Source organism: Anser cygnoides, chromosome W, assembly GCF_040182565.1.
Source record: "Anser cygnoides isolate HZ-2024a breed goose chromosome W, Taihu_goose_T2T_genome, whole genome shotgun sequence".
NCBI lineage: Eukaryota > Metazoa > Chordata > Aves > Anseriformes > Anatidae > Anser > Anser cygnoides.
In genome coordinates, this window is record NC_089911.1 from 7,866,279 (window position 1) to 7,879,140 (window position 12,862).

Here is a 12,862-nt window from a genome sequence, read left to right on the forward strand (position 1 = left end):
TGACTCTTCCCCATTTAAATCCGCTTCCTCTCCGCTTTCCATTCGGCTAAAAAAATAATATTAAAATATAACTTTGGTAAACGGGGATGAGGCGCGAGCGGCTCCTGGGAGCGCTGCCTGCGTTGAGACTCAGGGTTGACAAGAAAGGGAGAAAAAGAGCACGTTGCATTGGCCGGGAATCGAACCCGGGCCTCCCGCGTGGCAGGCGAGAATTCTACCACTGAACCACCAATGCCCCCGTTAGAACAGCTTCTAAACTAAGAAAAAAGAAGCTAAATAACCTTAAATAAAGGACCTTAAAACAACTCTATAGTAGTATTATATGGTAGATTCCCTCGCAACAGCGCACTGCTGCTCGTAACGGAAGCGACGCCCCCACCCCACAGCCACGCGACCCCAGCCCCCGTCTGAGCAGCGCCGCCCCGCAGCCTCCCTTTATAGCCCCGCCTCGATCCTGATTGGCTGCGCGCAGCACCCGCTGGTGTGGCGGGAGAGCGCCGCGCTCCCCTATTGGCCGCCCAGCCGCGAGCGTGCAGCCCGGAGAGGGGAGCCGGTTTGAATTCCGCGCGCTCGGCGCTGATTGGGTGTCTCGTGCGGGAGGGGCGGAGCCCCGCAGGGGATGGCGCCAGTGGCTCCGGGGAGCGGCCAGGAGCGCTCCCGGCCCCGCGGGGCCCCGCTCCGAGCGGCTCCGGCGCCGTTTACCCTGCCCCGCTCCTCCGGAACGCCCCGCCGGGGCTGCTCCACCACCCAGCCCAAGGGAGCCGGGCGGCCCCGGGATAAACCGCGCCGGAGCAGTTTCAGCGCCGTGTCCCCGTCCCTAAGGAACGATCGCTCCGGTAGCCTCCGGTAGTGTCTGCCCTCGGGGAACCGGCGGAGCGCCGCCCTCGGTGCTTGCCGCATCCCCAAGCGGCGGCTGTGCCCCAGCACTGAGAGTGCAGCACGGTCCCCTCTTTTCCCGTGCAACTGATGGGCGCTGAGGGATTCAAAAGACGCGAGCCGATTGGCCGGCAAGCAAACCCTTATTATCCAATCAGAGCCTGCATTCTGGAGCCGGTGTATTTGCATGCAGGGTATCCCTTTCCGCGGGGCCGGCTGCTCCGTCTCAGCCAATGGGAACGCGCAGAGCTGGAGCCGCTCATTTGCATAAGGCCGCTATAAAAGCAGCCCCGCCGGCTCCGCACCTTCACTCGTTCTTTGCTGTCCTAGTGGTGGAGGTGAACGCAGCGAAAGCACGATGCCTGAGCCCGCTAAATCAGCGCCAGCCCCTAAGAAGGGCTCCAAGAAGGCGGTGACCAAGACGCAGAAGAAAGGTGACAAGAAGCGGCGGCGCAGCCGCAAGGAGAGCTATTCCATCTACGTGTACAAGGTGCTGAAGCAGGTACACCCAGACACGGGCATCTCCTCTAAGGCTATGGGGATCATGAATTCCTTTGTCAATGACATCTTCGAGCGCATCGCGGGTGAGGCTTCGCGCCTGGCGCATTACAACAAGCGCTCCACCATCACCTCCCGGGAGATCCAGACTGCCGTGCGGCTGTTGCTGCCTGGTGAGCTGGCCAAGCACGCTGTCTCCGAAGGCACCAAGGCGGTCACCAAATACACCAGCTCCAAGTAAAGCGCCTGGACCCACCTGCAGGACCTGTTTGGCTCAACTCAAAACCCAACGGCTCTTTTCAGAGCCACCCACCTTCTTCTAAAAGAGCTGCTATTGCTTCTGAGCAGTATTGCTTCTGAGATACCCACGATATTTTTCTGTGGATTAGGGTAGCTTGCATGATTGCGTGTAATGTTTGGAGATAACTTGAAAAGTGTTGCTTTTTTAAAGCTATTTTCGAAATACGTTGTTTCCTATTTGCTAGTAGAATCTGCTCTGGGGGCTGCAGGTACAGGGTTGCTGCCTGTTTATAGGAAGCTGATAAACGCCAGGCTGGGGGGGTTTCTGCTGAGCCCAAGGTGCTGGGATCCAACCGAGCCTGCGCGCGAACATCGCATTCAAACCGCTGCTCTGCTCTGATTGGTCCGCGTGGGAGCAAACGTCACTGCGGGGTGGGGGGAGCACAGGGAGCTGCGGTGCGGGTTTCAATCAGGTCCGACCCAGCCTTCAAAAGGCTGGGGGCGGGGATACGGAGCTCAGTGGGGGCGGTGCTGGTGGGGTAGGTGTGTGTGAAGCGGGTTTTGTCCCGTATCCTATAGCCCTTTGTACGCGGAGAACAACTTTCCGTTTTTATAGAGGGCTTTATTTTTACTTAATGCTAGATGCATATAGGTAGACCGTGTGCGGTGGGAGTTTTGCCTTTAGCTGCCTTTAAGGCTTTATAGAGACCTTTCTGTAAGGCAACCAGTCAGAATTACTTAAGGTCAGAATTTAATTAAGCTTCTCTGAGGCACTAAAATAAAGCCTTACTTACAGAAGAGTATTTTTTTTAAGGATGTGCAATAGATCAATCTAAAAAACATTATTAATGAATAATCTAGTGTTTTGCTGGGGAATGAAATTGTCATGCTGCTGTTTGCACCCCTTGTTTTTTACCTGGAAAACATGAGAATTCTTCCTGCATCCTGATCAGTGTAATTCTGAGCTGCTGTGCTTCGACTGTGTTTATTCCTTGCTTACAGTCACTACTGTTGTGTGGCAATGAGCTGGGGGTCCAGAGTGGCCCATAGCGACCTTGCATGTGTGCAGTGCAGGTAATAAAACAAAAAAAAGTAGCATATGAAGAGGTGAATATGAAGAGGTGAACTGGGATGTGGTTTGGGGGGGGTTGTATAAGTGCAGTTATACTTTATCCCCTGTTCTAGCCTTTTAGTAACTCGCCACAGTCTGTAAATGCGGTGCCCTAAAGAAATAGCCCTTAGGAAAAGCTTTCGGGTAGATTTCAGCCGCGCGGCGGGATGCAAACAGCGCACGGCCATTGGTCGAATGGATTACGTAGCGGACCAATCAGCATGCGCGCTTTGGAGCCGGCTCAGTGGTGTGGTCGGCTACGCTCCTCCGCGATGAACTGCTCCGCGTGGTGCACTTTCAGCCAATGAGAGCGCGTCAAATGGAGCCGTCATTTGCATAACGTCTCTGTGCGAGCGGCGCCCGCGCATCCCCCGGGTCCCGGCGCCCGTCCCTAAGCAGGCGGGGACGGCGAGAGAGAAGAAGGGAGACGAGAAGCGGCGGCGCAGCCGCAAGCCGAGCTGCTCCATCTTAAGTGTACGGGGGGCTGGAGCAGGTGCACCCGAGCAGAGCCATTACAAAGCCCCGCAGTGACCGCTGCACCAGCCCTAAATGAGGGGGGCTGGCCCCAATTTCACCCCAACGGCCACCCCCTTTGGGGCCACCCAGGTGTTCGGGCCTTTATTTATAGGAGGTGCTCCCCTGGGGGGTCCTTAATAAGGGCTTCTGGTAATGCTTTGCAGTGGTAATGATTTATTCACCAGGGGTTGAGATCTCTTTCTCAGCCTGACTCCCCTGCTGTGGGTAGCAGAACAGGGGAAGACTCTACCTGACAGAGGATTAATTAAGATAACAGCCCTGAGATGCTCATTGTAAATAAATTTAAAGCCAATTTACAAGGGTGCAGTATAGAAGAACACAGTGGCCATGCCTGAGAAGCATGGGGTATTTTCCCCAGGACCCCATTCACCCTTTATTATGAAGGTTTAGGCATCACCTGCATCCCAGCAGGGTCTAAATCCTTTAATCCTAAAGCAATTTATTTCCCCCTAATACGAACAGTGAGTGTTATTTCAGAACCTGCTAAATAAAATATGCGCCTAGTCCTCAGCACATCACCCCTGGCCCCAAACACAGCTCACCCTGATCTTCCAGCTCTTTTTCTGACATGGTGGGTGGCTCTTAAAAGAGCCTTTGGGTTTGAAGAGAGAAAAATCTCAGGGTTCCTTCACAAATCCACTCCCTGCTGCTTCACTTGCCCTTGGCCTTGTGGCTCTCTGTTTTCTTGGGCAGCAAAACAGCCTGGATATTGGGCAGGACACCACCCTGGGCGATGGTGACACCCCCCAGCAGCTTGTTGAGCTCCTCATCGTTGCGCACAGCGAGCTGGAGGTGCCGGGGGATGATGCGTGTCTTCTTGTTGTCCCGAGCAGCGTTACCTGCCAGCTCCAGGATCTCAGCTGTTAAATACTCCATGACAGCAGCCAGATAAACGGGGGCACCGGCCCCCACGCGCTCAGCGTAGTTCCCCTTGCGCAGCAGCCGATGCACGCGGCCCACGGGGAACTGGAGACCGGCGCGGGACGATCGCGACTTGGCCTTAGCCCGGGCCTTGCCCCCCTGCTTCCCGCGCCCCGACATCTCCTGCACCCCACTCACACCGCGACTAAGCGCACCGCGCCCCGGCCCTGTCTTTTTATAGCCTGCAGCGGATCGAAACGGCGCCCTCCTATTGGTCATGATGCCTCTCCCTTGGAGGACCAATAGGAGAGCAGCGCCGCAGACGGGACTGCAGGCGGAGCTTCGGAGCGGCGTTTCTTCATGGTGGGCGGGGCGGCGGGGCGTTGGCCAATGAGCGAGCGAGATGAGCGGCGACCGGAGGTTATAAAGGGGGGTGGGTCGCGCGGTGGGGGCCAGTGTGCGGGACTCGGCGGTGGGGCGTGGGGGGTGTTTGAGTGCAAAGCTTCACGGCGAGGCGGCGATGGCTGCTGCGCGGGCTGCCGGCTGCACTCCTCGCTTGTTCCCTCGCGTTGCATACAGAAATTTAAGTTGTATAAACGAGTTTGGTTTTTTTTTAACTCATTAAAGCTGTTTCTCGATAAAAGCATACCGTGCGGTTAAGCAGAGGCAGCCGGCTCGCCTTTCCGTCTTTTTTTTTTTTTTTAAATAAACCTAAAAATTGAAGACTTTTAAAGTTTCTTCGGTCGTTACTTAGCGGGCAGAAGCATGCTGAGCTGCCCGAGGGCCGGGCTCCGGCCGCGGCGCGCGGTCCGAAAGGCAGCCTCACCGCCCAACGCTTGGTGCTGGGCTGTGATTGGCCGCGCCGCAAGCTGGCGGCCTTCCCATTGGTTCGGAGAGAGGCCGGGAGGCGGGAGCTGGAGCATGGGAAGGGGCGGTTTTCACTCAGGTCCGCCCCCGGCCTATATAAGGAAGCTCCGCCCAGCGCCCCCCCGGCAGCGCGGCCCGGTGCGGTCCCGGGGCCGGTTTCCCGTCGGTTTTCCCCACCCCGCTCGCCAACCGCGGAACCTTTTTCCCCTTCAAATCTCTCAGCGCCGTCCCCCCTTCCCTCCGAACAGAGAGAAGTTCTTTTTGCCCTTTCCCCTCGCTAAACGCCGGGGCGCACTCGTGCCCTGCCCGAGCGTTCCCATCGCTTTCCCTCCAAGCATCCCGTGCCGCCGCCAACCTCCCCGCCCCGTGCTTCACATTTCCAGAGAATCACCAAAACAGCCTGAACCGAAACGCTCAAAGTTACAACCAGCACTCTCTAAAACCCATGAGGAGGCGGTAGGAGAACACAAGCAAGAGCCCGGATAGCTCAGTCGGCAGAGCATCAGACTTTTAATCTGAGGGTCCAGGGTTCAAGTCCCTGTTCGGGCGACCATAATTATTTTGCCGGTGGCCTCGCCGGCTCCCTGCCCTCGTCTCTCCTCGCCCCAACCCGGCTCCCGCGGCCCCCGCAGCCCCGCGCCGGGTTCTTTTAGCGGCGGAGGCGCCGCGGGCGGTGGAGCCGTGAGGGGCCTGGCGGGGCTGCCCGCGCGGGCCGGTCCCATGGTGTAATGGTTAGCACTCTGGACTCTGAATCCAGCGATCCGAGTTCAAATCTCGGTGGGACCTTGCAGCTTTCATTTTTTTGTGGGCGGCGCCGTTTTTGGTGTTGGGTGTCCCCGAGGGCAAAGAGTCCCCCGCTCCCGGCCCTTGGGGACAGCAGAGGAAAGCCCCCGGGGGACTGCGTGGGGTGGCACAACGCGCTGGGGGCAGAGCCTGGATGCCAGCACCTTTTGGGGACTGCAGGTGACGTCCCCTGTAGGGCGCCCCGGTGGGGTCCTGGGTTTGGCAACGCCATGGGACACCCACCACGGGACACCCACGATGGGACACCCACCACGGGACACCCACCACGGGACACCCAGCACGGGACACCCGACGTGCGGGGACAACGCTGCGCTGCCCTTAGGGCCAGCGTGTGACACCCCATCGCGGACCACGTGCGGCACCCAGAGGGTGACGGCGTGCCACCCCGTCGAGTCACCCCCGTCCCGGGGACTACGGGTGCGACATTTTCCTGTCCCCAAGGGGAACCGAGAGTGGCTCTGCGGCCACTCCCTGTCGCGCTCGCTCTTCTGCGCTCGGTGGCGGTGGGACAACTGGGTGCAGCCTCCCAGTGCCTTCCAGTGCCTCCCAGTGCCTCCCAGTGCCACCATCCCCAAGCTGCTCCCGCCTCATGGCACCAACAGCGGTGGCTTTCATCCTCAGTGAGTAACGTGGGGACGTGGTGCTGGGATGGGGGGGGGGGGGGCGGTTTGGTGGCCCTGCGTAGGGCCAGGACCCCCGGCAGTGCCCCCCCGTGTCCCTTGCAGGTTGGTGGCTGGCGGCACGCGGCAGGGTGCAGCGCCGTGAGTACGGGGACAGGGGGGACGGGGACAGCGATGGGGACACGGGGCAAGGGACAGGGGAGGGGGTCTCACCGCCGTGTCCCTGTCCCAGCACGCCAACCTTTCCTCTCACTGCACCCCAGCAAGGGGGTGGCCCTGGGGGACAGCGTCACCCTGCGGTGCCACCTGCCCCGGCCGGCTCTCTGGGTCCTGCTCTATCGGAACGAAGTCCGGATTCTGCACCAGTACAGCACCGGGGAGCAGAATAGGACCGAGTTCTTCTTTGGGGACGTACAGCGGGAACACGCGGCGACGTACCGGTGCCAGTACGAGGACAAGGAGACAACGGAGCTGTCGGCGCTGAGCGACCCCGTGGAGCTAGCGGTGACGGGTGAGGGGGACGAGGGGGCGTCCCCGGGGGCTCCCCCGACGCCCAGGGGTGTCCCCCTGTCCCCACGGGGGGTCCCATCGCTGTCCCTTCCCTGAGCAGACGCCAGCTTCCCCCTTCCCGGGACGATGCTGAGCCCTAGCGGGCGCGTGGAGACGGGGACCGACGTCACCGTCCGGTGCTGGGCACCCCATGGGGCCACCTTCCTCCTGCACAAGGACGGGTGCCCCCCCCCCAGCCAGCGCCAGGACCCCCGGGGGGGGACACGGCCACCTTCACCCTCCCCGGGGTGACCCCGGCCGATGCCGGCACCTATAGGTGCTCGTACATCCCCCGCGGATACCCCTTTCTGTCCTCGCCCCTCGGGGACAAGGTGACGCTGGAGGTGACACCGGCTTCGGGAGCACCCCGAGGTGAGCCCCCCCCACCCCCCCTTCCCCCTCCCCATTTAGGTGCTGAGTTCCACCCCCCCACCCCACCCCAGTGTCACCCATGGGTGGCTGTGTCACCACTTCCCATCTCCGGGGACGGCTGGGGATGAGGACACGGCAGCATCCGGGCGTCCCCCCCCCCCCGCAGGCACCGAGGGGGGGCCCCGGAGGACCCTGCTTGTCGCCGTGGGGGGGGGCTGCGCCGCCACTGCCGCCCTCGTCTTCAGCCTCGGCCTCTTCTTCCTCCTCACCGCCCGGAGACGCCGGAGAGGTGAGAGCCGTGGCAGGGAAGGGGTTAAATGGCTTGGGGACCCCCCCCCCCAATGTGTCACCTGTGTTCCTGGGGTCCCCCGTAGCCCCCCCCCAATCCCCGAGCACCCCCTGGGGCTCCCTATGGACCCCCCCCCCCCCCGCTGTGGCCAAGGGGATGAGTGGGGGGGGGTCCCTTGGGGGTCCCCGCTGTCCCCTGGGGGTGTCCCCAAATTCTGGGGGCTCCCCAATATCCCTGAGGGCTGGGGGGGGAGGGGGAGGGATGCTCCCCCCCCCCCCGGCCCCACTCCTTGGGGGTCTCTGGCTCTGCACACGTAAAGGTGGGACCCCGGCCCCCCCATGCAGGGAGGAGACCCCCCAAGGCCCCCCCATAATCTCCTTCCCCCCCCCCCCCCCCCCCCCATTTTAGGTGCCTCCCCCCAAGGGCTGGGGGCCACGGAGCTCCAGGTGAGTGCCTGGGTCAGGGCCCCCCCCCCCCAGGGGACCCCAAATCCCGACCTACCCCATGGGACCCCCCCCCCCCCGGACACCCCCAGAGAACCCCAAACCCTGTCCAAGGGGACCCCGAGGCACCCCAAACCTTACCTGCCCCCCCCAACTCCATGGGCACCCCCAAATCCCACCCGTGGGGACCCCCAGATCTGCACCACCGCCACCCCCAGACCCCAAACTGAGCCCCCCCAAGCCCCAAAAACCCCCCCAGGCCCCATGGGCACCCCCAAACCCCGACCCACGGGGACCCCAGAGCACACAGAGCCCCCCCCTGACCCAAGGGAACCCCCCTGGAGAGCCCCCAGACCCCACGAGCGCCCCCAAATCGAGTAGCGGGACCCCCAAGCACCACCCGTGGGGACCCCCGGGATGCCCCCCCCCCGGGATTTCGGGACCCCCCCGTGTCACCCTGCCTGTCCCCGTGCGTCCCCAGGTGCCCCCCCGTGACCCGTGGCCCCAGGAGGACAGCGAGCGCCTGACCTACGCGGAGCTGCGCCCCCCGGCCCCCGGCCCCCCCCGAATGCTCGCTGCCCCCCAGCCCCCCATTATCTACGCCCAGGTGGGCGCTGGGGGACCCCACTGATGCGCCCCCCCCCCTCCCCAGTGCCCCCCACTCCAATAAAGGCCCAGTCCCAGTTGGGGATCCCCGCCTTGTTCATTGGGGGGGGGGGAGCAGACCCCAAATTCCCCCTCTCTGGGTCCCCCTCTTCCCCCCCCCCAGACCTCATGTTCCCTAACACCCCCCCCCCAAGCACCCCCAAATCCTCTTGGTGCCCCCCCAAAACACAAAACCGCCCCCCTGGGACTCCCCAGTCCTTCAGGGAGCCCCCCCCCCCCCCAATCCTTCTTGGGACCCCCTAAACCCTTCTCAATCCCCCATGTCCCCACATCTCCCCCCCCCCAAAAAAAATATCTACACTCTGGGACCCCCAAATCCTCCTTGGCACCCCCCCAAATCCCCACCCAGAGCCCCCCCCAACCCCCAAATCCTCCTGGGGTGCGTTGTTGCATGCACAGCCACCCTATTGGGGACCCTATCGAGCCCCCCCCCCCCCCGTGCCACCCCCCCAGTTTGGGGACCACAAGTTTTGGGGGTGCCTGGGGGGTCTGGGGGCTCTCCAGGGGGGTTCCCTTGGGTCGGGGGGGGGCTCTGTGTGCTCTGGGGTCCCCATGGGTCGGGGTTTGGGGGTGCCCATGGGGCCTGGGGGGGTTTTTGGGGCTTGGGGGGGCTCAGTTTGGGGTCTGGGGGTGGCGGTGGTGCAGATCTGGGGGTCCCCACGGGTGGGATTTGGGGGTGCCCATGGAGTTGGGGGGGGCGGGTAAGGTTTGGGGCGCCTCGGGGTCCCCTCGGGCAGGGTTTGGGGTTCCCTGGGGGCGTCCTGGGGGGGGGTCCAAGCTAGGGAGGGAGATTGGGGGGCAGTGGGGTCCCTCCTGGGGACACGGGGGGGGGGGGGGCAATTCTCAGGGATATTGGGGAGCCCCCAAGAATTTGGGGACACCCCCAGGGGACAGCGGGGACCCCCGAGGGACCCCCACTCAGCCCCTCGGCCACAGCGGGGGGGGGGGCCATAGGGAGCCCCACGGGGTGCTCAGGGTTTGGGGGGGGCTATGGGGGACCCCAGAAATACAGGTGACAATTTGGGGGGGGGGGGGTCCCCAAGCCATTTAACCCCTTCCCTGCCACGGCTCTCACCGCTCTCACCGCTCTGCATCCGGCGTCTCCGGGCGATGAAGGAGGAAGAAGAGGCTGAGGCTGAAGGAGAGGGTGGGGGAGGTTTGGTCCTGCCTTTTGGGGAAGGATTCCTAATTTTGGAGTTTTTTTTTATCTTTCCTTTTGGGGAAGGATTCTCAATTTCAGACCATTTTGTCCTGTGTTTTGGGAAGGGTTCCCAATTCCGAACGGTTTGATCCTGTGTTTTGGGGAAGAACTCCCAGTTCTGGAGGTTTTTATCCTGCCTTTTGGGGAAGGATTCCCAATTCCAGCCCGTTTTATTGAGTGTTTTGGGAAGGATTCCCAATTCCAGATGGTTTTATCCTACTATTTTGGGGAAGATTCCCAATTCTGGACCATTTCATCCTGTGTTTTGGGAAAGATTCCCAATTCTGGATGGTTTTATCCTGCCTTTTTGGGGAAGAACTCCCAGTTCTGGATGTTTTTAATCCTGCCTTTTGGGGAAGGATCCCCACTTCCAGACCATTTCATCCTTTTTTTTTTGGACCATTTTATCCTTTTTTTTTTTAAGGATTCCCAGTTCCAGATGGTTTTATCCTACCTTTTTGGGAAGGATTCCCAATTCTGGAGGTTTTTTATTCCACTTTTGGGGGAAGGATTTCCAATTCTGGACCATTTTATCCATTTTTTTTTTTTTAAAGGATTTCCAATTCCAGACCATTTTATCTTGTGTTTTGGGAAGGATTCCCAATTCCAGATGGTTTTATCCTACCTTTTGGGGAAGGATTCCCAATTCTGGAGGTATTTTTATCCCCGTTTTGGGGGAAAGACTTCCAACTCCGGACCATTTTATCCCACCTCTTGAGGAAGGATTCCCAGTTCTGGAGGGTTTTATCCTGCCTTTGGGGGAAGGATTCCCAAATCCGGGTGGTTTTATCCTACTTTTTGGGAAAATATTCCCCTTTCTGGAAGCTTCCTCCACCCGAACCCGACAGAACCAACCCCGGGGGACCGGGGCTCGCCGCCGGTGGCGGATCCGGAGCCGTGTAGGCGACGGCCCCGGGTTGCAAAACCTCGAGCACCGCCCGGCACGTTTCACCTGCGTTGCCAAAAACCCTTCGACCCCATAACAATTTTACTGCGAGCGAGGAGCCGGGGTTGCAAATCGGGGCCGAAGGTGACTGACACAGCGGTGAGGTTGCGTCGAACCCGTTCGCCGGTTGCTTTTTTTTTATTATTACTAATTAGCAGAGAGGTTAAATAACCCTTCAAGATACAGCTTGCCGGGCGCCCACACCCAGTTTAAAAATTTAAATGGGATTTAAATGGCAGAGCCTGGGGCGTTTTTTTTGTTGTCGTTGTCAGGTTTTTATTTTTTATTTTTCTTGGTCTGGTGATGAAAGAAAAATGCGTTTTTAATTCCGTTTGGACAGGGGGTTGTGGGGTGGTGAAATGGGGCCGGTCCCGCCTGGCCAGGGCTGAAAATGCAGCCGGGTTCGCAAGAAATCGGGGGAAAAAAAACGAGGAGATTTTGGGGCGGGAGGGTTCTGCGTGGGAACAGCAGCAAGGGGAAGGCTGAGAGCGCCCGTTGTCCCTTTTTATAACGAGAAGGGAAACGGGGTTTGGGTGGAGGCTGTGGGGGATTTATGGGGCTTTGGGGGATTTATGGAGGCTACGGGGGATTTATGGAGGCTACGGGGGATTTATGGAGGCTGTGGGGGACTGGGAGGTTTTGGGGGGCTGGATGGAGGCTTTGGGGGATTGGTGGTGGTTTGGGGGACTCGATGGGGATTTAGGGGCTGGATGGAGGCTTTGGGGGAGGTTTGGGGGACTCAATGGAGGGGGGCTGGATGGAGGCTTTGGGGGATTGGTGGTGGTTTGGGGGACTGATGGAGGATTTAGGGGCTGGATGGAGGCTTTGGGGGCTTGGTGGTGGTTTGGGGGACTCGATGGAGGATTTAGGGGCTGGATGGAGGCTTTGGGGGCTTGGTGGTGGTTTGGGGGACTCAATGGAGGATTTAGGGGCTGGATGGAGGCTTTGGGGGATTGATGGTGGTTTGGGGGACTCGATGGAGGATTTGGGCTGGATGGAGGCTTTGGGGGCTTGGTGGTGGTTTGGGGGACTCGATGGGGATTTAGGGGCTGGATGGAGGCTTTGGGGGATTGATGGTGGTTTGGGGGACTCGATGGAGGATTTAGGGGCTGGATGGAGGTGGTTTGGGGACTCAATGGAGGATTTAGGGGCTGGATGGAGGCTTTGGGGGCTTGGTGGTGGTTTGGGGGACTCGATGGAGGATTTAGGGGCTGGATGGAGGCTTTAAGGTGCTCGACGGAGGCTGGATGAAAGTTTTAGGGGCTCGATGGAAGCTTTAGGGGGTGGATGGAGGCTTTGGGGACAGGATGGAGGCTTTAGGGGATTGATGGAGGTTTTGGGGGATTGATGGAGGTTTTGGGGTCTAGATGGAGGCTTTGGGGTCTGGTTGGAGGTTTTGGGGGATTAATGGAGGTTTTGGGGGCTGGAGAGAGTCTTTAGGGGGCTGGATGGAGGCTGGATGAAAGCTTTAGGGGCTTGATGGAGGCTTTGGGGACTGGATGGAGGCTTTGGGGGATTGATGGAGGTTTTGGGGGATTGATGGAGGTTTTGGGGTCTGGATGGAGGCTTTAGGGGCTGGATGGAGGCTTTGGGGATTGGCAGACCTCCCGTCCCATTGCTGCGCCCGGGGAAAACCCGGCCGGTAACCCAAAACCAAGAGCAGGTGGACGGGAGGACAGGCAGACTGTTAGGCGGACGGACGGATGGACGGACGGACAGCTAGCTCAGGTGGGTAGCCAGATGTCGGGAGGGCGGGTAGACAGACGGACGGCGGCGGGACGGACGGGCACCTGAGATTGCCGTACCCGTTCGTCTCAGCAGACGCAGCTCCAGGAGCAGGTGCCGTGGACGGACGGACGGACGGACGGACAGACGGATGGACGAGGAACCCGGTGACGCAAGCCGCCCCCACGGTGACGCTCCGCACCCTTCGCCGGGGCAGGGCTGGTGGCGTCAGGGAAAAAAAAAAAAAAGAAAGAAAG

The 12,862-nt window shown here is 60.3% G+C and overlaps 3 protein-coding genes and 3 non-coding genes across 6 annotated transcripts; 4 read left to right on the forward strand and 2 right to left on the reverse strand.

The window, feature by feature from the left end:
• Window positions 1-164: 164 nt before the first annotated feature.
• Window positions 165-235, reverse strand: TRNAG-GCC (transfer RNA glycine (anticodon GCC)). The gene has a single exon. It is a non-coding gene; the product is annotated as a tRNA-Gly (tRNA).
• A 942-nt stretch (window positions 236-1,177) lies between these two features.
• On the forward strand, window positions 1,178-2,710 carry LOC106049626 (histone H2B 5). Its single transcript, XM_048055934.2, has one exon. It carries the CDS (start codon window positions 1,235-1,237, stop codon window positions 1,613-1,615), a length of 381 nt encoding a protein of 126 aa, XP_047911891.1. The 5' UTR covers window positions 1,178-1,234; the 3' UTR covers window positions 1,616-2,710.
• Window positions 2,711-2,879: 169 nt separating this feature from the next.
• LOC106049629 (histone H2A type 2-C-like) lies at window positions 2,880-4,321 on the reverse strand. Its single transcript, XM_048055933.2, has one exon. It carries the CDS (start codon window positions 4,301-4,303, stop codon window positions 3,914-3,916), a length of 390 nt encoding a protein of 129 aa, XP_047911890.2. The 5' UTR covers window positions 4,304-4,321; the 3' UTR covers window positions 2,880-3,913.
• On the forward strand, window positions 4,309-12,776 carry LOC136788586 (platelet glycoprotein VI-like). The gene is given in 9 exon segments (XM_066987148.1): window positions 4,309-6,414; window positions 6,520-6,555; window positions 6,647-6,925; window positions 7,025-7,174; window positions 7,177-7,335; window positions 7,502-7,624; window positions 8,033-8,070; window positions 8,549-8,674; window positions 12,702-12,776. Coding segments are annotated over 9 exon segments (1,017 nt in total). The 5' UTR covers window positions 4,309-6,383.
• TRNAK-UUU (transfer RNA lysine (anticodon UUU)) lies at window positions 5,467-5,539 on the forward strand. The gene has a single exon. It is a non-coding gene; the product is annotated as a tRNA-Lys (tRNA).
• Window positions 5,705-5,776, forward strand: TRNAQ-CUG (transfer RNA glutamine (anticodon CUG)). The gene has a single exon. It is a non-coding gene; the product is annotated as a tRNA-Gln (tRNA).
• Window positions 12,777-12,862: the final 86 nt, after the last annotated feature.

What these genes read in the sequence shown, in the direction of transcription:
- LOC106049626 (XM_048055934.2), top strand. Translation starts at nt 1,235, where the DNA reads ATGCCTGAGCCCGCTAAATCAGCGCCAGCCCCTAAGAAGGGCTCCAAG.
- LOC106049629 (XM_048055933.2), bottom strand. Translation starts at nt 4,303, where the DNA reads ATGTCGGGGCGCGGGAAGCAGGGGGGCAAGGCCCGGGCTAAGGCCAAG.